Source organism: Passer domesticus, chromosome 2 (assembly GCF_036417665.1).
Source record: "Passer domesticus isolate bPasDom1 chromosome 2, bPasDom1.hap1, whole genome shotgun sequence".
NCBI classification, from domain to species: Eukaryota; Metazoa; Chordata; class Aves; order Passeriformes; family Passeridae; genus Passer; species Passer domesticus.
In genome coordinates, this window is record NC_087475.1 from 64729895 (window position 1) to 64757871 (window position 27977).

At 36.7% G+C, this 27977-nt stretch overlaps 1 protein-coding gene across 4 annotated transcripts in view; it reads right to left on the bottom strand.

The window, feature by feature from the left end:
* Window positions 1–436: 436 nt before the first annotated feature.
* The window catches only part of INTS6 (integrator complex subunit 6), a 38863-nt gene continuing 11322 nt past the window's right edge, over window positions 437–27977 (bottom strand). Inside the window, exons 4-18 of one of the 4 annotated variants that reach the window (XM_064408859.1) lie at window positions 22511–22600; window positions 15323–15506; window positions 14255–14380; window positions 13284–13438; window positions 10352–10504; window positions 10084–10216; window positions 9497–9591; window positions 9036–9146; window positions 7235–7450; window positions 7000–7126; window positions 5619–5761; window positions 4808–5042; window positions 3702–4073; window positions 3164–3257; window positions 437–1016 (exon numbers count right to left, since the gene is read on the bottom strand). In XM_064408859.1, coding sequence (XP_064264929.1) covers window positions 923–1016; window positions 3164–3257; window positions 3702–4073; window positions 4808–5042; window positions 5619–5761; window positions 7000–7126; window positions 7235–7450; window positions 9036–9146; window positions 9497–9591; window positions 10084–10216; window positions 10352–10504; window positions 13284–13438; window positions 14255–14380; window positions 15323–15506; window positions 22511–22600 — 2328 coding nt within the window. In that variant the 3' untranslated portion in view covers window positions 437–922. Of the gene's footprint in view, window positions 1017–1048; window positions 2751–3163; window positions 3258–3701; window positions 4074–4807; window positions 5043–5618; window positions 5762–6999; window positions 7127–7234; window positions 7451–9035; window positions 9147–9496; window positions 9592–10083; window positions 10217–10351; window positions 10505–13283; window positions 13439–14254; window positions 14381–15322; window positions 15507–22510; window positions 22601–27977 lie in introns of those variants that run through there. The other 3 variants (XM_064408858.1, XM_064408861.1, XM_064408862.1) reach the window with 3 other exon arrangements.

Here is a 27977-nt window from a genome sequence, read left to right on the forward strand (position 1 = left end):
AGATGTGGCCAGCAAAGCAATCAATGATATTTTGTGTCCAGGCAGCAGCACCCTATAGCTGCTCCCACAGTTGTAAACCTGTAAAATGTTCTGACACAGAAAACCTCTGTGCAGCCTTCCTCAAAGGACCTCTGGCTTCACTGTGGTGTATCCCTCAATAAAACTGCAGGGTTTATTGCAGGGTCATGGCTACAGATGTGCTTACTAAACATCACTTTGTTATGCTGGCCACCAAAAGTGCAAGATACACAAGATATCCTACTGTAGCAGCAATTCAGCATTAGCTCTCTTTCACTCACTCTGATTAAGAGCAGAATATCCAGTGATACAAAACCACTCTTCATTCTTTAACACTGATACCAGAACACAGAAGCTCTGGAAAGGGAAGGGAAAACAAGTAATTTTGATAAAACCTGTACTCAAACGGACACAAAGATTAAAATAGAGATTTTATTGATGGAATAACAAAAGTGCTTTTCTTAAATATTTTTTCAAAATACATTTATACAACTTACAATAATATATCCAAAATAACTGTATATACAAAACATTACCTTGTTTAATGCATGTGCTTTTTTTTTTTTTGAAAATTACAAAGCAACTTTTTGGCAAAGTTCAACCTTAAGAGGTGATAGTTTTGAAGGTTAGATTAAGAAAAATAGAACCTGAGGGCAAGTGACACTTATGTCCATGACAAGCAAGAAGTTCTCAATTTAGTTAAATAAAAACGTTTTTGTAGTATTTTTCACATTACAAAAATAACAGAAGTGAAGGAAAAAAAAGGATGATTGATACTTCTCATCATTTTATTGAGCAGCTTCTCATTCTTTCAGGTACAGGAACTTGAAATAAGAGTGCATGTCAAAAATGAATGCAAGTAAGAACAGCAGTGCCCTGCTGTGGCTCTGTCAGGTGCAGTTTCTTAGCTGCTCTTGATATGGTTGACCTGATTGGATCTGCGATGGATTTCTTCCAGAAAACTCTCAAGCTGTTCTATCAGCATTCGTTTTTTAAACCTGAATTTAAAAGAAAGCATTACAATGGATGCACAGAGTAATACATGAAACATCATTGACAAAACTTTTACTGAACTCTGGAAACTTCAGTTATTACTTCAGGAGCAGTGTATGATGAGGTATACATATATCTCATTTGTATACATACACTGTCTCCTAACATTCTGGTAAACCACTAACTTGCTTTTCCATTTGCTGAGTACAAAACTACATTTACGAGAGTTTATTATAGCTGAACATCACTCAGCTCTCAGAAATCCAGGAAAAAGACACTTAAGAGTTTGTTGCTTCCAGAAGTGAAGTTCTGAAGCACAGAAATAAAATATACTTCAAAAGAACTATAATCCTAAAGCTGGCAAACAGCTTTTAGGGATTATTTGCATGCCTTCATGATGCATTCATCCAAGTTAACAAAGTTGGTACTGGTGGAGGAACAGCCATTACACAGTGCAAAGCAGATTTCCTGACAAACAACACAAATTAAAACTTTGAGAAAGAAATTAAAGGAAAATACAGGCATCCAAACTCCGTATCTCGGGAGTCTCTGCAGCTCTATTCCGTATCAGCTGTATAAATTTGATCAGCAGGCCATTCTGTCACCTTTGCTTACACCCCTACCTCAGGAAGTACAACTCCTAGCTGTTTCCAGCTAACCCCACCCTCATGCAACATATCTGCACCTCTGAGAAGCCACTTCTGACCAATGCTTTGGTAGCCATACGTATGTTCAAAGACAGGCAGCAATGAAAATATTTTGCACTATATCCCAAGTTCAGTCCTGTGACTTCACTAAACCCCAGCAGAAGCCTCTAGTTCCAGTCAGGCGTCCTGGTCCATGCCCTTGGCTCACAGAGACATGGTACCTGCCCTAATTTCCAGATCACAAGCCTCCCCAGAACCCCTTCTGCATCCAAGAGCAACACTCGACTACTGCCAAATTTTGTAGAATTGTCAGCTAAAGATAGCTGGAATAAAAAGACTGTGTAAGAGAAATGAGAGTTACAGGGGATCTTAAAAGCCTAATTTTACAGCATAAAAATTCCAACCCCACTAGGGGCTGCCACAAACTCCATGAGCAACAGTATTGTTACAGTGTGCTGTGACAGTGAGGAAGAATTATAATTTGCAACACACAGAACAACTCTGACAGGCAATGTAACAATCAAGCACAAGCGCAATACAGCAATGGTTGCTACAGGAAGAGCACAATCTACGTGAATTTACATGCCCCACCAAGCTGGCAGTAGAAGGCTAGAGGATCTGTTTGAATGTCCAACATCCAGCATACCTTGAGAGGCACGGTTTTCTCCTAAAATGATTTCATTTTTAATAATGAAATTTGCTTAATGCCACAGGAAAAGAGCTGACTACCACAAAACAGGTTAGAGAATAAGAAGCAGCTATTCTTTGAGGTTTCCAAAGTAAGCCTCAAAGTTCTGGTTATATTTACGATCCCTGCAAGATCCTGGAATTACTCACTCCCTGCAACTCAAACACTATTGGTTCTAATACATTTCTCCTTTTTTCCTCTCAGTAAGCATGTAGAAGGCTAAGTATGGACACTCTAAAGATACTGTAATGAACAGTTTCTACCTGGATGAAAAACAGGGTTTAAATCCTTATCAAGTCACTCTTCTTCAGAGAAAAGCCACCTCCATTTCCAAAGTCTCAGACAGGACTACGCTATCTCTGAATGAAGTATGCTGAAGAGTAGAGACATCTTTATGAGCATACCTGAAGTTAAAAACTATTTTTAGGACAAGATGTTGAGCTGATGCTGTTTCTGAAAGCCTAATTCCCAGTAACTGGCAGCTCCATTACATTTTCAAATTAGCCATACACTCACCTGAACTTTTTTAATTGGAATTATTTTTTTAAAGTTGCCTTCTCTTTCTATACCATTGTCCATCTACATTCACAGGGCTTTGGCAGTTACAGTTGCTAACATCTTATAGCCAAAATCCAAGGGAAAAAGGTAAGCTTTTACAAAAAATACCTCAAGAAGCTTATGCATTTCTGTTCTTTCATGGGGAATTATTTACTTGCAGTGAAAAGCATTGTTTTCAAACAATTGTGTGATTGTACAGCAATCATATGTGGCACAACATGGTGCAGTTTTGTAAGAATAATACAATCCTGTTACCTACCTTGAAGCTTCTTTTATAACATTCTGTAAAAATATCAGCCGTGTTTGTAAGCTTCCTTGCACGTGCTTCAGCAAAAAGAAGATTCTTTCATATTCTTAAATGTCAAGAGAATAGAAACATTAGTTATTTAAAAGATGCCTACACAGATATCTGTTGTAATAGATTTGAGTGAAATGAAACATTCAATTTTTGTAAACTTTTAAGTTGTATCTCCTATCAAGTGGAGCAAGGACATCTTAGTTAATGAGAACCAATAATAAAAAATACATGATATTGCACCTTAAGATATTACTAGCACCTATCAAGTTAATTCTAGTATTGATATAAAAAACATGACTTGCATGAACACTAATAGGTATAGCAATCTTTTAATCACTCCTACAGTAAGTTTTTAGCAGAGGTTTTAAAACAAATCTTTTCAGCTTTAAATTTAATTTTGCTTCAGTCTCATGGTCCAGCACACTTCCAAAATAGTGATCTAACAAATTCTTTGTTTAACTCTCATGCCAATTATTTGAAAGAAATTCAGTATACTTACTCCTTCCTGGTTTTCGGATCTCTTTCATAATTTGTGCTCTTAGCTCTATATTGATCTCTCTGGAACTCCTGCAGTGCACTGGTTTTTTCCCTTTGCTAGGTGAAGACATTGTCAAGTTCTCTTCCGGACTTTGCTCTTTACTACCTGATTCCTCATGATTCTCCAAAAACCCATCAACATTCAAATTATTCCCTAAATGTTCGTGGCCTATATCCCCTGTATGAGATGCTGGTCGATCCAATGAATTAAATGGTGAAGAGGACAGTGAAAACTCTGAATCCACAGCATTTGGGAAAACATCCGATGAAAGGGCGTTTGTACTGTGATTCTCAATGACATCATTAACTCCAACTTCATTATTTGTTTCTGATGCTGAAAAAAAAACAAAAATTACACTTGCCAGTTCAAATTCCTTATTTCATACAAGTCAATGAGTCAGATCAGCATTAGACTCTTAAAAACTACGCTCCAGCTCATACAGACTACAGTACATGCCAGGCATAAGAAAAGTTGTTTGTGGATTATAACATGGAGCCTGTCACTATCTCCTGGCAATTAATGACTTTCAACAAAAAAAAAAAATCACAGGTACATTCTTTGTATGAAAAAGTAAACTACTGTATGGACTGCCAACAAAAGAAAAACTACCTGGAAGGAGTGATTTTATGACATGATGTTTTTCCCCCTTTAAATCAAACAAACAAATTTTAGTTTCACTTTAGTACTAACCAGTACTAAAGCCCCTCAGCTTCACACACAGGGAAGTGATTTCACTGCATCTGAGCAAAATTCAAATTAACTTGATGCTGTGATACTTCTAGAGTATCTAAATTTCCAGGCAAAAAAAGAAAACTTCTCATTGGCTACACTGTCTCCTCAGGAGAGAGGAAACACATTGTTTATATTTAGAATGTATATGGAAAACTTCCATCCAAAGGACTATATGAACTCTGTAATTAACCCCAGACACACACTTAAATACTTTATTTTCAGGGGGGAGGGGTAAAATTGCCATATTTTACAGATTATCCAGCAGCATTTTACACGAAGAATTTTTTTCAAATAAATTAAAAAACAAACTTTAAAGATTTTGAAGATTCACTTACTTTTGTGAATAGCAATGGGTTTAATAAGGTCAGGCTGTGCTTGTGCAATTGGTGTTGGAGGCCCTTTCCCTCCAATGTGGTTATTGACAACTGGAAGAGTTTGTGGTCGCCCTCTGAGCAGGGGGGACATACAACGTCGCCTTTTTGGAATCCCTTGCATATTTGGTTCTCCAGGTCTTTTATGTTTATTTTGAGGTCCTGATACGAATTCATCTGCTTCATCTATCATCATTCCCTGAAATTAATTTAACAGGAAGAATTCTTAAGCTTCACACCAAAACCATGTAACATAAGGTACAATCAATGCTCTGAAATTACGAGAATGCTTAGCATGTGTAAGAGTTACATACAACATGCCATTATGTTTGGAATTCCAAACTGTCAGCCAAGACCAGATAAATATGCTTAAGGCCCTTATCCAATATCTGCCAAGTAAGGAAAGGGAGTGGGCCATCAAACTGCCTTTTCAGTAATTGCAAAAACTCTCACATAACTAATACAAGAGCTCTAAACGTTACTGGCAGTTTGGTCAATTCTAAGAGATCTGGATAAAAGGGACAGCCAAGACTCTCAATTTTGAGACACTATTTCAGTTACAATTTAGAGACATAATATTGGTTTTCCAATAAAGGCTGCCTTCCATAAGATACTACTGATTGAAGACCTGTTTTTGAAGAACAGTTTTGAGGCAGTTTGCAGCCATTTCTTTTACAAGTATTTGAAAGTGTTTCTCCAATAGACTACTCAAACAACATAGGCAGTAGCACACACACAACAGCATGTTTTTAAAAAAGCTTTACAGAAAAGTCACCTTTTTGTCCAATTTGAATGGATTGCCAAAGGTATGAAGCCTTCGTGGTTGATCAGGATCAAGTTCTCGGAGTGGAGAAGGTATCTGTTTTAGATACTCCTGGTAGTTCCCCATTTGTGCTATAGGTACGCTGTGAACTTGATCTATCACAACAGAGGAGTTAATTAATACACAGTACTGCTCACATTATGCAAATTTAATCTATATCCATTTCATATCTCCAGTGTTCAGACTTATCATATGCGTTAACTGAACAGCTGTACAAAGCTCGCCATTTTTCTTGCCTAACTGGTATTTATAACACTTCAGGAGACTTGCTTAAAGGAATCAGTACAGGTCTTGGGGATTTATAATTTTTGACAACAAATAAGCCATAGGTGTCATGCACAGATGTTAGTTTTCCAATGTGTCCCAACTTTACAACAGAGTAATGGATGGAAAAACAGACTAGGAACAAATTAGAACTAAAACATTACTACAAACAAAAGATACATTAAAGCAAAATAGGAATGCCATGCTGCACACAGCTTTGACATAACTTTTTCCAATTTTAGCAACCCAAAACTTAATTGTCAAGACTAGCATCTTCCCAGAGCAAGGGTGACTTTTGATCACTGTAAATCAACAAACTCTCAAAAAAACATAGGAGCTGATTTTAAATTTGTTCTAGTTTTAGAGTTGCCAAGCCTTTGATCTGGGAAAAAATACACTAGAAAAAACCACAGAAAAAAACTCCTAACATGAGTTAATCCTCCTCCCTGAAGAACAACTACTCTGACAAAGTGATAATGTCATGTGAAATGTACAGATGTTAATCTGACCTAAGTAGTGGCAGCACTAATGCAGCAAAAGCTCTCACTCGCGTTGCCCTTCTCACTCTATTTATTTCAACATCTTGGGTTAAATGCCACAAAGCAGTGCCAGAAGACACGGGAAAAATGGTAAAGGAATAAATTAGCAACTACTGAACTATTTGCTGTTAGCTCAACAGGCAAAACAATCACAGGGGCAGCACCCAGTGAGCTAGCTTACTCTTCCACTGCTCACAAGCCACTTCAACTGAGACATATCATCATGTTCAGAACTGCCCTGTGACTTTATCAGATACATCCATGAAAGTTAGGAAAAACAGTGAACAAAGCACCTTCTGTAAAAGCCCAAGTCCCTTCATATGGTCTTAAGGACAAAACAATGAATCAGCATCTTCTGTCCTCACAATTTTTTCTTCCAATAAGGTAAGGAAAAGGCATATAAAAAAATCTCATGCAATTTAATGCCAAGAGCAGACATCCACCAAGTTTTAAAGAACTAACATTATTTGTTACATTGTTTTTAGCAATGATCATATCACAGACAGACAAAATATAAACTGTTATCTAACCTTCATCTTGTCCTTTGAGGAACTTGCAAGTACTCTTCAATAAATTAGATCTCATTCGTGTTAACTGATCCAAAAGATTTCTTCTGGGTATGTCATAAGCATTTCTAAATGTCTGAGGTTTCAAATCCTATGGTTCCAGTAAATGAAATTCCAATTAATGCCACGTAAGAAACAATATCTAGCATTTCAATGGAAGTATATTGAAAATAACAACATTACACACAGTGGTGCTTACCTTATTCAGCAAAGCTATTTGGAACCCAGCATACTCCTTCATATTGAGGTCTAGAGGTCTATGAGGAATTTCCCCAGTAATCCCCTGTAGCAGATGTTGAAAATCGTTCCTATGTGCCATAGACAGGTTGTGTGATCTGCTTCTGACCTTAATTCCAGTCTCTTGCGCTACCTTTTTGCCTACAGAGCCAATGACTCTATCGGACTCTATTTTGGCCTTAATTTGAAATAAATAAATAAATAAAATTGACAATATGCTCTTAAAAGGATTAGTCAGACTTATTCATTTTAAATTCCTACCTACAAGATTCAACAATGTGCTAACACACTATGACGACCATAACAGGCTGAGTGCTTAAGGAGTGCTTAATACATAACCACTTAATGCCTACTACAGTTTTAAATATAGTGAACAGTTTTCTGCATATTTCTCCTCTGCTGCCCATTACAGTATCTAAGCACCAATATGCATGCAATGCTTTTATTTTCATAAAATGCCATCATTTGACTAGTAATTCTCTGCAGATCTATCTGTACTTGTATAATGTTCAGCTGCTCCTGTAGAGAACAGTCAAAACTCTCACAAGACTGATTTTCGCACAACTGTAGTTGCAATCAGTCACCCAATTGTATCAACTTTTTTAAAGCTCAATACAAATAGTCAAAACATTAAAAAATGTGAAGTATATGAAAATAACCAACTGGTTGACCAGACAGACCTAGCCCCCAATATTATGTTCGATTTGTACTAAAATTTGTACCAAAAGTAAATGTGTTCATAAATGCCAGCTTTTTGACAAAATACAGTTAAAAGAGCCAAAAGGAATTTAATAACACAACTGCCAATTGTGGTTTTACAATGTCACATAAATTTAAAGACCACTCAAAAATTTGAGTATGTATTGAGAATACTGAGTCTTTACTGGCAGGGCCCATCAGAAGTTACAAAAGCTTTAAGTACAATTTGCAGTGCATGTCATTATATCTTAGAGGAGTCCAAGATGTCTAGGTTGAGATATCAGTTTAGATTAGTGAGCAATATGACTATGATTTAACAGGATATGCTCTAGACTTTAAGACACTTGCTTCCTCAAATTCATTTTAATTTATGTTTTAAGAAAAAGCTGGTCCATAAAAACCCATTACCTAAGTTACAAGTACTTGACACTACTGTTTCTTGAAGTTTCAAGTTTACTCTTTTTTAAACACAAAGCTTAACATGCACAGTTCAAAAGTGGAGGTAGCAGGGCAGAAATGCTTTAGATGGTACAGGAGCCTAGTCAAAGATTTGGGCACTATTCTGAACACGGTCAGCAATTCCAAACAGTCACTTGACATTTCTACATCTGTATCATCATTTGATATTCTGTTATGTCAGTTATCTTATTTACTAAACACTTTCTACTTCATGCCACAAGCCAAAGAAAAAACACTTTTTTTCTGATGCATCAAGCATAAAGCCCTATTTCCTGAAAATAAAAACACTAAAACATCTCTAAAGACAGCATTGGTTTGTTTGGATAAAAGTATCTTACTCTCTGCTAAGTGAAAATGCTCCTTAAATAGGAAAAAATCTCAACTTGTACTTCCATATCTGTCTCTATATAGTTCAGTTTATAAAGTCTGTATATAAATGTTGTATTTTCCTTCAAAACACCAGAATTATTTTTTGGTAATTGCTTATGGGAAAGTATTAACTTGATCTTTCTGCTCTTTTTTCCTACAAAGCCACTGAACTTGAGTATTTTAAGATTATCCTGCTATTAGAATAAGTTTTTACTGCTCTTTTGCTTCAACATTACCTGCTGACTCAACTTTTTGAGATATGAAATGACACTGTAACTAAGTCCATATTCCACATTGTCAGCTATAAGGTTTGGTGCTCCCATCATTCTCACAGCTTTCTTCAAAGGCTGAAACATGGAATATATTGCAAGGTCATATTCAACTTTATACATACTTCAACTAACTGTACCCATTTCAAATAGAACCTGAGGTTCTGAAAGTACAAAAAGAACGACAACAAAAAAGAAAGACACTCAGGGCATAATTTTTTGTTGTTTTAAAATAGTTCAATTTATACAGAATCAGTTAACAAAAATGTAGTTTATATGCAAGTCCCAAGGTATTATGAAATTAAGAAAGTTCCATAGCATTCCAACTATTCTCTCCTTAATTAATGCTTATTCTACTTCAAATAGAGACTACATCCATAGTGGAAAGACAACTATAAACTAAAGAAATTTTAAAACAGTCATCTTACCCCAAGATAATAAGGAGGCATTGTCTTCAAATAGCTTTCAAATGACTGACGCCATTTCAACGTAGGCTTTGCCTTGTGTACTTTAAACAAGTCATCTAATAGTTATAAAAAAAGCAAAGCAACAAAATGAAAGGCATGGCTAAATACCATTGCATCTTTTTTTTCTAAAAAATAAAATTCTAGCTGAAGAATCTCTTGAAGAAATGCAAATTCCTCAATTATTAAATTACTATCTACAAATCAATATATATACAAACTAAGCCAAACACACAAGATTAACACTGCAGCCAAAAACAGAACCTGATAAATTATCAAATTGAATTGGTACTGAGACAACAGATTAAGAAAAATGGCTCTTAAAACAATGAAAGTGAGATCAAAACATATCTGCAAATGATGATTGAGGAAATCATCTTAGACACTGAGTCTGAGTCATGAAGGCCAGACAATCGGAAAGAAGTGAAACAAACTACTGATTCTACCTTTCTCCAGGTGTTATTAATACTGGCATTAATTACAGTAATCTGCTTAGATGATATGTTTCAATTACCTACCACATAAGCAAATTTGTATGGAGTGGTATTTACCTAGCAGTGGAAGCAGGACTGGGTAATTGTAAGGCATCACAAATAAATTCACACAATTCAGCGCTGTACTAGCTTTCAAGTAACCAAAAGGATGACCAAGTTCACTGTATTTTGCACTATTGCTCACATACACCTGCAATAAAACACATTACATTGGATTTACACTTCAAGTACTGTGTTCTGAAAGTTTACCTCTATTTTGATTGTAAAATAAGATACATGTAAAACAGCATTCCATAAACTTCAATTCAGCATGCATTCTACTTGCCTGCCAGCAGGTCTGAGGGGATTTTCTTTCCAGGATAAACTGGGTCAGTGGTGAAGGTTCTAACTCATATTTATCAAAAGGCAGTTTGTCAATGACCATCGGTTCACAGTCAGTACACGAAAATTTCACCACAGGATGAGATGTGCGAGGTGGCTAAACAAAGTATTCCAGTGTTAGTAAGGCTGCACAACAATTAAAATGCATTTGTGCTATGACAACTGAAGCAATACAGATCCTTTGAAAACACATGTATTTAAGGAAGTGACTTAGCGCAGGATTCATTTACTGTTAATGAGTCCTAAGCAATTTATGATGTTAGCACTGTCTTATTCTGAAGGAATCCTGTTTTCTAAATAAATGACAATTACTTCACATAGTAAGTCTAGAGCAATATGCAACTAAGACTTCCTGCATTTACCCAAAAGCTGAACAGATGGGAGTAAGTCCTAGTGGGGACAAAAAACATCCTCAATGTTATTCTGGGACATGTCCACTTTCATTCCCTAGAGCTCTAAGCAGGTGCTGTACTTCTTCATTTGCTGATTTTGCCAGAAGCTTTTCCTTCTTGGCAAATTTACCAGGCACAAAATTCGAACAATTATAAAGACCAAGAGTAGTGTGTATTCAGAAAAAAAATCAAACTTTAAAAACTCACATTTTAACTAGACCTGAGGAAAAGAAGTTATTTAAATTCCAGGAATTTCAGTGTTTGGATTTTTAAAATCTTTTTACTAATCACAGGAAAAAGGCCTTTGTGTCTCAAGTTAGAAGTTAACAACTTGGAATTTCTTCTGCTAAAAGGGAGAGCTGATTTTCAGTGTGATGAAAATTGGAGCTCTACACCTTCCATTGAAGGGAGAAATATAAGCTCTTATACTTACTCTGAGCCTTTCCCCAAGGCCACTAGAATCTGAGTAAGAGCCCAATTGGGAAGCCTCCTTCCATTTACTCTATTTACAAAAAGGTAACTCACAAATACACAAGATGCAGTAGAGAAACAAAAGGTCTCTTGGACCATCTTACCACTTCACACTGAAAGCAATTCTGTTACTTCTAAACTCTAGGCTCTTCATTTGAGGATAACCCACCCAAACAAGTCATCAGCCAAGACAGCTGGTCTTGCTTTGAGTATCTCCACCCCGAGGAAAGTGGGCTCTCCAACCAGACACCAAACAGGAGGCCCAACCAAATGGATAAAGAACAACTCTTTTCAAATAATATGACTAGTAAATAGTTGTGGTGGTGTTTTTGACCAAGCCTTCAAAGTTAGACTAGAAACAAAAAGGCTACAAAAGAAATTGACTACTCAGACTTGAGAAGCCCAATAATCCTTTGCTGCATAGCAGAACTATTTTTACCTCTGAGCAATTGAAGCAGCCATTTACATGTTGATCTGCCAGCATAATTATTAGCATATTTTCATATACATTTAAGAAAGCCTTGGTGGCATCATTAGCCACAGTAGACTTAAGTTCTTGTTCCAATTAGTGTTTGAGACCACTCCACTGTGGATCAGGTAACAGGCAGGCAAAGTTAAGTATTTAACTACGAACTCTTAAGCAGACAAGATATGCTACCTACATACACACGGATTACAACATATGCTGTGTTTGAACACTACTGTTAGAACAGTACTGAAATACAGGTCTTGAAATACTATCAGCAACTTAGCTCACCAACACTGCATGAGGAAGGTACAACTCAATTTCAATTGGTGTCAGCAAGAATTCAGCTGCACATGACAGTGCTTTAGAGTTATGAGAGCTATACACACTACAACAGAAAAAAAAAATCTCATCTTTTTGCAATTTGAATAAGTAAACTTCAGGCTTTTCAAATATTTCATTCAATAACTTTTCACTTGGCAGGATGTATTTTATCAATCTTAAGATCTTGAGTAGCAAACTGTACAGACTCTACACGGCAAACGGAGGCAGATACGCTACTGACAGTGATTACAAGGAATACACAGGACCAGCTTTCCTGCAGAACAGCCTTCAAATATCCACTACATAATGACCTCTTGTTTTTTTAATGATTACAGAAAATCCACTTTTATTCATATATGCTTTCAGTTCAGAAGAACATCAACATCCTTCAACCAATACGGCCACAGATGCCAAATGTCAAAATCTGCAAATATGACTAAAATTTCATACTCAATCACTCCTCAACAAAACAACCTCTATTTCAAACAACTTCATCTGTTTTCTAACCAAGAGATAAAATTTACGAGAAGTTTAGTCAGCACATCCATTTCACAGCAAAAAAGCCCAGAAGAATTCAGCAAAAATCATCATGAAATGTAGGTAACCATTACACAACTGCAGGATTTCTACTTTAATAATTTCAAATATAAACAGAAACACAAAAATTCATTATACTATACTAATTACTAGTTCTCAGATGAAAAGACAGTGGCATACATTCTTTCATGAAAAAGAACAAAATAATTCTTAATAAATTTAAAAGCTAAGGTTTTATCAGTTTGGACAAATTGAAGTTGTGGCTACACAGCAGATGAAATTATATTCACTTAACTAGAATGAAAGCAGAACTACCACAGGGATTCAAGTTGTCAAGATTATATTTATTTTATTAATAACCTCTATGAGGCAATAGAATTTAATAGGCTTTTACCAAATGCCACCATTTGATATTCAACAGGGTTCAAACAAACACATTCATGTTCTGGGTCAAAAATCTGTCACAGGCAGTTTCCTAATGCTTCAAAGTTGTTAAAAAGAAAACCCCATGTTATTTGCTCATCTGTAGTTTATAGGCTTGCATGCATCACTCCCTGGGTCCCACTGCTTCCACATTTGCTACAATGCAATACATACATCAAGATTTGAAAACAAAAAATCTCAGAATAGGAAATACTGGAGTATTCCTGCATGCACAAACCCTTTGCTTTATCTTCCGTACATACCAGTGTTGGAGAATTTTGATCTGGCCAAAAGGATTCAGGAACAGGCCAATGTCCTATAGGAACCCCAGTTTTAGGGTTTGGTCTGACATAGATAAGTTTGTGACAGCTGTGCCAAGGTTGGGGTCCAAAGGGTCTGGATATCTCCACCTGCCCATCTACAGAAGAAAAAGTCTTGGAGTCAAAATAGTGTTAAAACTCAGGAACAATATTAAGTAACTTCTGTGAAGAGTCAAAGACTTACAATCCCACAGAAGCCCTCCCTGTAGTTACTATTATTTCTAAGAATAGCAGATAGTTGTCAGTAAGCATGTCTACAAAGACACAAACTGAGAAATCAAATAAGCATTGAATGTTTACAGGATGAGAGCCCAGGAAGGCAATTATCTAGAGCCCTTCATTATGTTTCTTTTTCCTCCATTGTCATAAACAGATAACCTTCAAATTCAAGCATTTAAGAAGTGATATACATGACTAATACAGCCGTAATTTTTATTGCAGCAAAGTAAAATTTAAAAACATCTCACAAGCTTCTCAGTAACATCCAAAGACAGCTAAGTCTCATTTCTCATTTAGAATGATAAATTAATGCCACACAGCTGCATTTGCTGTTTTAACTCTTAACACAGCCACTTTAATATACTGAAGAAAAAAGGATAAGCCCAGGTCTTTCCATATCATGTTATTTACATTTCCACCTGGTTAAAAACTGCTTAAAACCCATAAATCCCATTAACAAATGCATTTAAGACTACCTGAGTGGTTTGACCAAATGCAGAATGTCTGGCAGCTACAGCCAGTATTTTGAGACACTGCAAAGTTTTAGACTTAACAGGTAGGTTCTTTTTGTAGTTAAGTCTTTCAAACTGCAATAGCTTCCCTCTTGACTTGACAACTACTATATTAAGTTCACTAAGTTACACTGATGACAGTCATCTCTTATTTGATACCACAGTGTAAAGAATTTCAAGTACCATCAATTGGTGAGGGATCTGGTCCAGCTTTTTCAAAATTTATTACCACTCCACTTTGCACTTTTTGCACCAATGACTCAAGACATTGATTCAGCATTCTTGGAGAGCACACACAATATGATCGACCTAGAACAAAACAGACAGAGTTAAAGCTCTTCAGTGTTTCTGCCCTTATTTTAACTTGCATCATTGAAAACTGTTCAACCACCACACACATAGATTTATGTATGGATCACTGATTTAAAGCTTCTCCTGAACACTCCCTCTTTGTTTAATCAGCAAGGCAGCCTAGTGAAGCACTGACAAGTGTCTCATTGGAAATGTTTGTATTTTCGACCCTTAATGACTAATTCAAATTCTTGCTGGCATTCATGGAAAATGGGCTCCCCCTTGTGACAGACATCAACACTTGAACTGTCCACAAATTTCAGTCAAAGCACTTGCCTGTACAACCTACATACAATCAAAGCAGTGGAATCAAATCCTTTTGGAATACTTTTCAAAGCCCTTTGTTTCCTCTTTATCACATCCCCTCTAATGCATTAGAAGAATCACCATACTTTTAAAATGTAATAAACTCAATACCTGAGTTTGATCTGGAATATAATTGCTCAGATATCAGCAATATGATCTGTAACTGAGAAAAGCATCCATTTTGTAGAATTATTATGCATTCTGAAAGGCATTCTGTGTGCTCTGGAGGGAAAAAACCTGAAACACCCCACTTCCTTCACTTTGGCTTTTTTAGACAATAGTGTGACAGGAATTAACAAAAACGGTACTGCAGAACAGACTCAATTATTACAATTTGTAATTGCAATACCAAGGTGTAGTAGGGAAAAATTAACTTTTCTTACAAATCATTTCTGAAGAAAGTAGATTCACTCTTCCAAGATTAATGCTTAAGTGTCTTTAGTTTCATTATAACAGTCTTGAGAGTTCTTACAAGAGTGTAAGAACTTAGAAATCCTTATTCCATGACATGGAATCACACAATTAATTTAACTAAACTGAATTAATTTACACTTTGGAAAGCAATGACTTGTCAAGGGGAACAAGGGTACTCACCTCCTGTGACTTCACACATAGGTGTGATAGCAGAGTCATCCACAGGCACCCCTGTCATCTGTTCTGATTCTGGTGCTGTAATACCAGGCAAACGAAGAACCAAAGCAAATAATCTCTGATCCCATCGAAAGGGTTCCTTAGTCAACTCACTTCCAGGTAAAGGAGAATTGAGAGGTAAATGGAGCTGGAAAGGGATTTAAATCTGTGAATACACAGCTCTTAAAAGAAACAAAAAATCAGGTTTCATAGCAATGGCAATGTACTCTATAAAAACACACTTCTCTCTCCACACACACTTAATACCTCATTAACAAAACTGAGACAAGCTTCTAAAGGACAGCACAAGGTCCTAGATGCTCTTTTTGCATCCGGATGCTTCACACAGATTAGTGAGAAAAAGAAAGCTTATCCAAACATTTAACTGCAGAAGGCCCGAACAGACAGATTTGCAACAAGTAATTCCAAGTTCCAGAAATTTTGATACATCCCTGGCTGATGATAACAATGTTAGCACAAGCAAAATTCTCATTTCACCTGGAGCACTACAGCAACAAAAGGGGAAAAACCATCCCCAAAGCAATGACTCAAGTGGTGCAAACAGTTCCATTAGCACACCGAACACAAGGGAGTTAAAGTCCACGTGCTGAAGCAAACCCAACATGTCCTCATTTACTCGCATGCAGCGTTCAAAAAAATCCCAGTTCTCAACGCTCAGCTCAATGCTAGCAAGAAAGTACTGGTCTGTTTCAAAACTTGATGCAAATCCACACAAGCACTCATTATATATTGCCTTCATTTCTAGTTCATAGTGGTTAGAGAAATTACAAAAAGCTGTTAAAAAGGTTTTTTTGCTTGCTTATTTTTAAGGGATAGCTTGAAAGCATTAAAGCCTGATTTCCAAAACCAGATCCTGCAGCTATTTCTATTTACATAATTGCAGCATCTCATACTGGGAAAAACACATACCTGGTTGTTTGAAAAGTAATCAATCTATTGTACAATCTTGCAATTAATAACAAACATGACAAAACTACTCAAAATATGGCCAAGAATTAGAGTATTTTGGACTTTTCAGCGCACCTGATGATTCCCCCAGAATTTCTCTTTTTGGTTAGGCAAGCACAGAGCACATGTAAGAACAGAACTATTTTCTCCAAATGCTTCATGTTTTACACGAAACTGGTCAAAGGGAAGGAACTCAGTGATTTATAACTAACTGCTTGACATGCATGTCTTTCCCCTCTATACAAAGAGCCATAACGACTGCCTGACAATGGTAACTCAGTTAAAAGAAGTGCCACATTCTTAGTTAACAGCCTGGAATCCCAACTGTAAGAAGACTGATTTGCAAGGACTCCACCATCCTGGCTTGCGGGTATTAAGGAATTCCATTCAAGCTTTCCTACTTAGATCTGACCGAAGATATACTATTTCCAAAGAGTACATTTGATCAGCAAACAAACCTGTTACATCTATGTAACAGCACTGTTTTCCTTCGGGCAGCATATATACATATTTTTTACTATGAATATTTATATATATAAGTATTCCATTAGAGCCTGTACCAACAGTATCCTGAGTTCAGTTTACCTCAAGCTACAAAATATTTCATTGGCTCAGGTAGTTGTATGTAGAGAACTCTAAAACCAAATAGTCAGAAGGTGGCCACTGCATGATGCACAGATCACTATGAGGAAAGTTTGCAAACTAAGACAAAATGCAAAGCAATCACCGCCAAGTCAAATGTCCTCACCTTCCTTCCAACAATCTTAATTCCAATTAAGTTTAATATCCTTTACCATTTATACTGGCAAAGTTATAGATTCAAATCACCGCATCCACAGACATCAGTAACTTGGTCTTGTCATCTCCAGTTACCTTTTTTTTAACTGGTATTGTATTACCATAGCAACTGCATACCTAGCAGAAACTAAGACGAGCCTAGAATTCTACATCCTGCATTTCATTTCTTTCCCCACGCATATTTTTATATGAAGGCATGCACGCATTTTCCTCTTTCTCAACAACCAATATGAAACAAAGGTAGATTGAACTAAGGGAAGGTTATTTACCAACTGTGGTCTTCAACATCTGACTGTATATAGACAACAAGTGTCCTCCCAGCTTAGTACTAGAAATCAGCTGTCTTGTCTCATCATTCATTTGTAGGGGCACACAGAAGCCCTACCATTCCCAAATACCACCATGATAATGTAACTACACAATCAGTGTGTGCCTTATGCCACTCTTCCTGCCTTTAAAACAACTAAAATATTCCAGAACTACAAGGGGGTGGAAGATAAGAGTGTTCTAGAAGACCTCTTCAGTACAAGGTTATTGGTGAACAGGTTCATTTATTCTCAGTCCTTGTTTCTACCTACATTTATGCAATCATGAGAAGCAGCACAGTCTAAAATCCTGGGCGGTAGAGAAAAAAAAAGAGGATCCTAGAGACCCTAGGATGAAAAAAGCTAGACAAGCATTAGAACACTACACTGACAGGGCAGTCTGACAAAGACAATGATCTTCTGGCAATGGCTGCAATAGAGGATCACCCACTACAACGGGCACCAATAGCACTGCTGAAGCTTTAGTACCCATGTAGTAACAGGAAGCTCCATCTTGATATCTCATAAAAGGGCATTAGAAGACTAGGCACTAAAAAATATGCCAACAGTCAACTTCTCTTCCTGTACCAAACAAAAAAAAAAATCTATTGGCAAGTAACCTTCCTTGCATGCCCTTCTGGTACCCAAAAAAAGGACAAGTCATCTCACATTCCAAGCAAATGCAGCCTTTCATCCTTAAAGGACTAAGGACAGATAACCATTCAAGCCCAGCTGAGAACATCAGCTCTTGACAGACTGAGAAACTCTACTTACAGTTATCAACAACATCATGTTTTCCCATCTTTTTCCATCCAATCCTATGCAGTTATATAACTCATAGGAAGACAAATTGTTCTTCCATGGGAGATAACTCAAGGAGATCCCAAAGACATCAAGGTCAACTGACACACCATGTCAATACATGATATACTTGGCCATTCCACAGCCAGCATTAGCCACCACCAAGCACTCCCTGAGCTGACAGTTACACATTAAGAATTTACACATCAAGACCTTTGGAGTGTCAAGTGTCAAGTGCTGTGAACCCAAAAACTTCTGCTAACAGGAATAATAAATAAAAGAAAGAATACATTTAATGATATTTGCCATATATTTCTTGCAGAATTTGTTTAGAAATCAGAAGTTTTAACTGGAGAAACTATGATAAAAAACATAATAGAGCATTTAAAGTTCCTGATTATTCTCGACAGTAAGCAGAACCTTGCTGTGACACTTGTCACAGCTGTTACAAGTGCAATGCAAGGTGATTAGCTCTGGGAAGGATCAAAGTGACAATGCCAAACAGCTGTGGGATGAAGTAGCACGAAAACCACAGATTCTTCCTCTAATAGCCTCTCATAACTGGAAGATCAGAGGAATAGCAACATACAGAAACCAAGCAGCATTGCTCGTGCTTTTTGCTTTTATAATAATTTATCAGAATGTATCAATATGCTAAGAACTCTATTTCAGTCTTAGAGACAAGTTTAATGCTACTTAGAGGGTATGTTGAGGGAGGACAAGGGAACATCGCTCAGCTGTTGTAAAACTCAAAAAGTATGTTATTTCATAATGTCAAGAGGGGTAAGAAATCCTTCAAGCATTTAAGCATTTGCTTAATGAAATATGAAGAAAGGGCTAAGACTGAATTTGAGGGATCTGGCCAGAAGCAAAGGCCATTCCATAAGGAATCCATAACATGAGACCAACTAATTAATGATGGTTGGCCAACAGTATGAGCCCATCCCCTCCTTAAGTTCTGACTCAAACTAGTGAATCCAGGGAAGAGTCTGGTCAACAAGCCATACAGAACATAGAATTGATGCTGGCACTTTTCAGTGCACTGGCACTGATGCATTAAAAAGCAGTGCCAGAAGGAACAGAACTGAAGTGTTACTGACTTGTGCAGGTGGAGAAAACTGCATAGACAATATAATTTCTGTTTTCAGTCAGAATAACCACACCCATGAGAGACAAAGCAGCACTCAGGAAAGGGCAAAGCTCTATCTGCAACATCCATTTTAAAATCCACAAAGGAACAGGACATCTGAAGAATTCAGCAAGAGCTCTGAAACAGGGTTTAAGCTTGACTGCTTCACACTAAGGCAAATGACAGTGTTCCCATAGTGATAAACTGATTTCATTGGTAAGAATGCAAATATTCATCTGAATGACAAAGCTTTGAGAAAACTTGCCTCCAGGTTCCATGCTGGCTTCACAGGCTTTCCAAAAAAAACTGCAACAAAACACCAAAGCCCAACATTGTTGGTTCCCTTGTACATATGCCTTAAAAGAACTAAAAATACACTGCCTCAGTCAATGCTAGGAAGTAAAACCACTGTTGTCATAGCCAGTGGGATATGATCACTTCCAACACCAACTCTGAAAAGCCTCCCCGAAGTCAAACCCAAAGAACAGAACAGACATTTGAAAGTGGCTGAAAAAGCTTTGTTAGTGAACCAAAGAGGAGCAATGAACTTCCACATCTCCAGGGTGGTGTTCCTGTACTAATTCTAGTTCATTTCTGCATGTCCAACTTGAGAGGTAACTGTCAAGGACACTCAGGGTAGACTAAGAAAAATTCTGATCAATAGGACACACACTGACAACAGCAAAAGATCACCCCTGAAAGACAGTAGCACCCTTCAATGCTTTGTTACTCTTCTCTTTGATAGTGTTAAGAATGTTTCTACCAGTACACCTAAGGCCAAAAAAGGAGAAAAAAATCACATCCTTTGCTGGGTATGAAACATACACCCAGTACACACATATGGAAAACCATACAAACTTGTTTGCATTCAAATTTTGTCTTGCAGGAAAAACAGTGGTCACTTTGCCTTCTGGAGGAATGGCACACCTCTACATTGGCTTATTTATAACAAAAAACCCCACATTAATTCACTATTATTAGAGCAAATTCTGCATTTCTAGAATGCAATTTAACAATCACAAAATTGTAACATTGGACCTGATTTGACATGATCACAACACAAACTCTGGTTGCAGCACACACTTATCACACACACTAAAGAATCAGCACTGCTCATGAGCCAAGTCTGAATTTAGTAGATTTATGCAGCCACCTTTGTCTCAGCCTAAGTTGAGACAGTTACAGCAGTTTAAAGATGTGAATGTATGACCAAATGGCTGCCTGACTCCAGGAAAATGTCTTCTTGTGAAGCCTAAGATGAAGAAGTTGTACTCACAACTTATTGTACTGAAAAGGGAAAAAAACAAGACTGGCTGGCTATAAAAGTCCTGATTCATGTTGTAAAAGAAAGAGCTTAACTACTAAGGCAGCTTTCTTACCTAAATCATTTTGAGTAGCAACAATGAAAGGAGATGTAACAGAATCATAGCACTGCGTACACCAGGAGGAGCACGTGACAGTTACACAGTCCAGAGGCTTTTGACTGCTCAGGGCCTTGTCCAATGCAGCTTTTACCATCTCCACAACTGCTGGACATGTCCAGTGTTTGGTCACCAACACAGTTAAAGATTTTCTTGATACCTCATCAGAATTTCCCATGGGACAACTTGCAGCTGTTGCCTCCTATCTCAGTCCTGGGTACCTCCAGGAAAAGATAAGCTCCCTGTCCCATTCAACTGTTGCAGAGGGTGGTAAAGCACTCCCCAGTCTTCTCTTCTGAAGACTGAACAAACCCAGTTCTCAGCCTCTACCCAGAAGTTATGAGTTTCACCCTCTGGGCACCTTGGTGTTCCTCACTCCAGTATGTCAGTGTGAGATTTTACAAGTCATCTGGCAACAGAGATTCTTCTCAACAAACAACGCACACAGCTGTAAGATTACCCAAAACAGTATTCTGCTGCTAACAGCACTGTATGTTGCAGAGGACCCTAAGAGTGTCAGACTACTCTAGTCAGTATTTTGGACTGCACACATTCTATCACGGAATTCATCTGAAAATAGCTTAATAGGTAAAAAAAAGTACGATGGAAGTTAGATTTCACACAGATAACCTACTTGTTACCATGTATCCAGGTATTCCCTTTCAGTTACTAGCTATGCTTGTTAGGAGTCCACACAGAATTACACAATCATTCAACCCTCTTCAAGTCAGACATATTACAAAACCACTCAAATACCACTTTTCATACAGACAAATTCTGTAAGTGCTGTAAGAATGCAATATAATAGATTATTAGGAGAAATCTGAGTAACTAATGAACAGCAAAGTAAAAGTTAATCTGTACAGTCAAATGTGGTGCAGCACAAGCAAAAGTCTGAATTCCCTGCTTAAGTTTTAAAATGGACCTTTGGATATTAACCTTTTCCCTGAAAAGGAAATGAGCTTAGGGATTTGTTATAGTTTGTTTTGGTTTTTGACTTGTTTTTTTTTTTCACTACTGCATGGAATGGACACTGAGCTGGCCAGACCAATCCTACCACTTGCATCTTTTTAAGGAAAGAACTCAAAATGGCCAGTAAGTTAAAATAGCTCAATGCCTCAGCATTTGCTGTACCTCTGAGTTTGCCAGATGTCTGAGTGGGTACTCCATACATCAAGAACTTGATTTTAAACTGCTCTACAGATTTAACTTGGAATATATTTCTTCAGTTCTTACCTTGAATTATAAACACTACTGATTTGATTATAATCTTTTTAAGAACTCAGTGTGAAAGTAGTACATGTTTCACACACTCCCTAGTGACGACATCCTTTGGGAAATCATTACTTCAACGGGTCTATACAAAAATTGGTCTTGTATCAAGACCAATTAAGGACACACATGCTTTATAGAAATCAATTTTTTCTGCTAACATAGTTTAAAAGCCATGAACTCCTTAGACAGAAAGGGCAAACTCATTTTACTAAACAGACCAACAATTGCATCACAGGTTTCTGTTACATGAAGGAAACAGTTATTTGGTTTTTCATAGTACTATTGCATAAAATTACTTGAAATTAAAATAAATCACTTGAAATTAATCAAGACAAGCAAGTTTAAGCTATTAATGAGCATTCTTCTGAGGAGCCACTTATTCTCCTACTGTAAACAGTATCAATGTTTAAACAATATTTAGTACACATTACTGTAACCAGAGGTTAGATCTTACCTCCTCCTGTATCCCACTGGTAGTAGTTAATTTACTTCCATCAGTAACTGTTATAATTATTGCTGGCTCCAGAAAAAAAGGGTTCCGTCCCTAAGAGGAAAGAAAGCAGTTACTTAAAATGATGCAACAAACTCTGTTCAGTCATTAAATAGCCACTGATATCGACTAAAAAAACAACAAAGCTTGAGGTATTTATTCTCATGTACTGCATATTGCAGCACAGTGGGTTTCTGAGCCTTTTTACACTCAGACCACGGAATGCTGGACACTTAGCATGTCTGTATTAATGAGTGCATACAGAAACAGCAAAAATGGTTAACACAAGACTTCAAGAATAAGGCTTGCCAACGTATTCTGACAAACTAGCAGCTGTTTAGGGAAGAAACCATCTCCTCAAAAGGTACTTGCAATTCCCCCTCTTCTGGGACTGATTTTGTGCGATTTAATTACTTTGTGTCCAACCAAAGTAACTGCATGGTATCTTGTGATCATGACCCCCAGGTTAAGAACTACTACTCTATGTATTAAGACTGACATAAATAGCACCCGTTCCATTCTGATCAAAGTGGTTCACCATGCATACATAAAATCTACTTCAGAAACAAATACTTGAAAAATAGATAAACTTTCTATATGTATCATTTAGGATAGAAACATATACAAGGCAAGATATTCCAGGATCCCAGCAAGACAGGCAGCTAGCCTAGCTGTGGCAAAAACTTGAGGTCAGTTATTGGTATTCCTTTATCTACTACCAGTATTCTAGGAGCTTTCTGTGCCTTCTGAAAAAGAATTCCAAAGCATTCCACAGATACATCAACTCCAAGCTTAAGTAACACATTTCACTCTACCTAGGGTTAATAATGGACTGAATAAAAGTCATCACAAGATTTTGTTTAGTAGGTCCTGTTCTTCTCTTGTTGATCTCAAGGCCTTGTTTTTCTTCCTCAGGAAACAAAGAAAAATGTAACTAAATCCACAGCCTAGTTCTGCTTATAAAGACAAACTATCTCATGAATGGCTGCGATTTACTCTAGAAACGTGGAGGGAGAACTAACAGGTTTTAAAAGACTTTTCAAATCCATTTTTAGAACCCATTAAATATAAAAGATCATCTACTGATTTTGTGTTTCAAACAGAACTATTATTTAACAATCTCAAATATATTTCCTGAAGGGTATCTAGTTTTACTACTGTGGCAGCATCACAATCATAATGGTCCATATTTTCCCAAACCTTAGCGAAAAAAAAATTTAAGATTTCTTTTCTAATAGCATACCATTACTACAAAAAATAAGCAAAAATCAAATTAAAACAAAGATCAATCTCTCCCATGAAAGCCAAGCTACTCTGTAATTTAATTTAAACAATTACTCAAAAGGATTTAAGAACCCTCGAAACACTCCATTTTAATTAAAATAATTTCCTAAGAATATTTAGCCTTATTTAATTCTTAACAGTATGTTTTTCTACCAACTAATAGTTTACCACAACTGCAAAACATCAGCTGGAAGCTAATTACATTGCACTGAAATAACACAGAAAGCAAGGTTTATAAATAGGTATTTCTCACGAATACTGCCCATAAAAATACTTGAACTCTACTGCTAATAAGTTATTGTAAAAATGAATTGACAACTAATAAAAATACAGATTTATAATGTTTACAATGTCATAAGCAATGCTAAGTTAATATGCTGGTGCAATTCAAATACAAGTATTAAAATTCCCATCTCTGACAACACCTTTTATCCGGATATCCTCATCATTTGAAAAAGTTTTTTATTCCTTAACTGTACTTTGTCACAGTTTTTTTTCCCATCCAAAGTTTAAGCTTTAAACAATTGGTGTTAGAATGTTCATGACATTATAAGGAAGAAAACAAGAGTTGTTACACTTGAGTTCCCTATGAAACACGTCTGAGGGAGAAATGCCTTAATCCTCAGGCTACTCTTTGTAATTTCACAAGCATTTTACATATACAAAGGATAGTCACTCACATACTAATAATCAATTGTTTTCAGAAAGATAATTAAAATGTATCATGGAAGAATTTTGGTAAAAAAGCCTATTACTGAGATTTACTACTTTTGATTTAAAATTTCCATGTCATTACTTTTTAAAGACCACTGACTCTTCTGACCTGCTCCTCACCTTAGTTATATGAAGGCATTTAAAACCAGTATTGAGTCAAGTATTCCTCCAACAAAACCCCCTCTTATTTATGTAAACTCTCAACAGTCAGACATCATAAAATTGAATTCCAGAAAACTTACCAATTCTTTTAACTAAACTGCAGCACTTCTGTCAACAACTGGTTGAGAACTTTATTTCTATCTAGTTAATCTAATTCTACAGTAATCAAATTACTTTCTATTTCTCTCCCCCTAGAAATACACTTTTTTAAAAAAACAGCATTTACAAATCTTTGAAATATCAGTCTTCAAAATATATAGCAACATGACTGACTGTAAATGCATAGGTAATTAATTCAGTCCAGCCCAATTATTCTGGATAAGCAGAGGAACAGGGAGTGACAGTGTACACTACCATCTCTTTGGCAGCTTACAGGTATGCTGCAATGCACTGGGGAAAGCATCTCAGGATAGCAAGGTATAAATAATAAGCCTGTTTACAACTTACTCTGATAACTAGCTAACCAGCATGAGGTTTTATTTACTTCAGAAGCAAATTCTTTTTAACACACTGCTTTTCCTTCTCAAAGTTTTAGCAGTGGTGAAAAAAGGAAGAAGCACCTACAGTTTTAATGGCTGACCACCCTGTAACAAGGTATGAGGAGGATTTTTACATTCACAATATACATTTTCAAGGACAGATGCGCACCAAGACAACAAAAAGCCCACAGACCTCTTCTGGAAACAAAATTACTTAAAACTCAGTAACAATACCAGGGAAAGTTTGCTTGACTAAAAAGGAACAAGCAAGAGATTCAAAGCCTTAAAGCTAACTTAATATTACACAACACTTCCATTTGAACAATTTGACAGCTTCATGACTGCTTCAAAACACAAAGCAGCTCAGCTGCATTGGTTGCCTTTCCCTTGGTCTCCAGATGAAGCAGTTCTGTGCTCAGATAACACACAAATACAGAGCACCACTGAGCTCCACACCACTCACAAGGGGTCACAGTAAGAGGCATCCCCATGCCACTCCAGCTTGTGTGATGCTCTCAGAGGGAGCCTCACATCAAGCCAGAAGTGTATCAAATTATCAAGACACGTTATTACCTGGTTAAGGCTCTCACAACTAAGAATTCACTCCCACTGGCAAGTAAGCTTAGCATCAAATTTCAGCGTGACTAATTAATAATACACGTATGACTTTTTTTTCTTTCTTCCAAGTGTAGAGGTAAAGCAGATCAAGACCAATTCTGACCTTTACATATGCAAGTATACAATATTATATATGCAGGAAGAGAAGATAAAGACTACTGTTATCTCAAAGCACATATTTAAATATTAATTTCAGAGTCAGAAATGTTGCAGAACTGAAGAAATGGATGAGGTAGAAATGTGACCAAAACATACCAAATCAAAGACTAAAAATGACACAATAAGCAACTACTACAAAAATAAGTTTTTAGTAGTACAGAAACTTCAAGCCCACGAAAGGTTGGAAGCTGAAAATAGACATGAACTGGAGTGCATATTTTTTAGTAGAACATATCCATAAGAACTGGAAAAAACGCATTTTGAGATCACAAGAAATGTCTAAAAGCTACACTTTCAATTCAGTAAATCACCAAACTCTGAAAGCTGCATTGTACATCTATCTCCCATTATATTATCTCAGCAGAGCCTTTTCATTTTCAGAAGTATCAGCCCTAACTCGGTCAAATTTAGACATGTGGCCAGGAAATACAAAATTGCAGTATCAATTTTTTTATTCACTCTTGGTTTTTTATAATTTAGAAGGTCAAGCATCTCAAATTCTCCTGAGAATCTGTGAGCAACCATTGTTCAAAAGCAATAACTTAAAATGAAATCTAGAAGTCAGAATGACAAAAATTATTAGCTTTAAAGCTATTTTTAAACTGATAAACAGCTTCAAAAAATATCAAAACACTGAGCTTGAATTTCAAACTAAAACAGATGGTCCAAATCCATAACAGTTTTCACTTTTTTTTGTTTCTTAGAAACTTCAGTTACGCTTTAGCAAAATCATGAAATGTCTAAGACATTAACATTTATTGGAGACTTTCCCCTTCATTGCTCAAGGCAGAACACTATCAGTCAAGAACACAGAGGTATTAACAACTGTTCTCATCATTAGTTATATAAGAACTGCAGCATCTTGTGCAACTTCTTACACTTTGCACTCGCACTTTCAGCAGCTTTGGCTATTTCCTGTATCCCCACAGAATTAATCACTGTACTTGGCAAGTCCTATAGAACCAAGTGTATTTCATGCTTTTGCACAACTGTTTCCCAAGTCACAAGCACAGGTGAATACACTGGCATCACAGCAGTATTTCAGTCAATTTATAGCTGGCAATTAAACTCTACAAAAATTACTTTGACTTTATGGATTTTCAAATGTATGTCGACACACACCACAACCAGGCAAATACATGTAATGCACTACAGTACTAAACTTTGATCTATGAGAACACAAGGAAGAATATGTTGTGGGTGGGAGAGTGCAAAAAGGGCAGTCCAATTCTACCACAACATTTGCATTGATAAATCTGACCTCTCACATGATATGCCACCATAACGAGGACCATAATTCTGTGGCCACTGAAAAATATAGCACCGCTAAATTCTGTCACAGTGTTATCTAACTGACTGAACCTGCATGATAAAAATAATTTTGCAATTGTATTTATTTCCTGTGTCTGTTTTAGAACTGAAATTGATTCTATGAAGTGGAAGCACCTCAGTGTCAGATAAACTTCTCTGCTTTCAGCCTGAAGGAGTAAGCACTGAAGAACATACAAATTCTGTACAGGCTTAAGATCTGACAAAGATAGACTTCACACACAAAGAAAGTTGCCAACTCATCTATCTTGCTGTCCATAAAGATTTCAATATGTTCCCTTGATACTGTTGATTATTCAATATATAATACAGTTTTGCAGTGGCAGCAGTTGTCTTAGTAGAAGATCAGATATTTGTATAGCAGATGTATTTCAAGATCACTTTCAGAAGCCACAGAAGAAAGTTTAACGGGAGCTACACCACCCAGTTCGAGCTTTACACAGGATGGGTGTTTTGAAATATGTTAAAATTTCAAGCCATAAAATAAATTTTAATACAAACCAGAAATCTCCCTTGATGCCTGATTAATGACAATGGCAACAACACTAGTCACAAAGAGGAATCTTATGAAATAACCTAACGAAAGCCCCATTCTGGAAATTACACCATCTCCAAGAAGAAATGCCCAATGTTTTTCTGAAAGGGCTGCAGGATGATTTTTTCTATTAGAGCTAGTCCACACACAC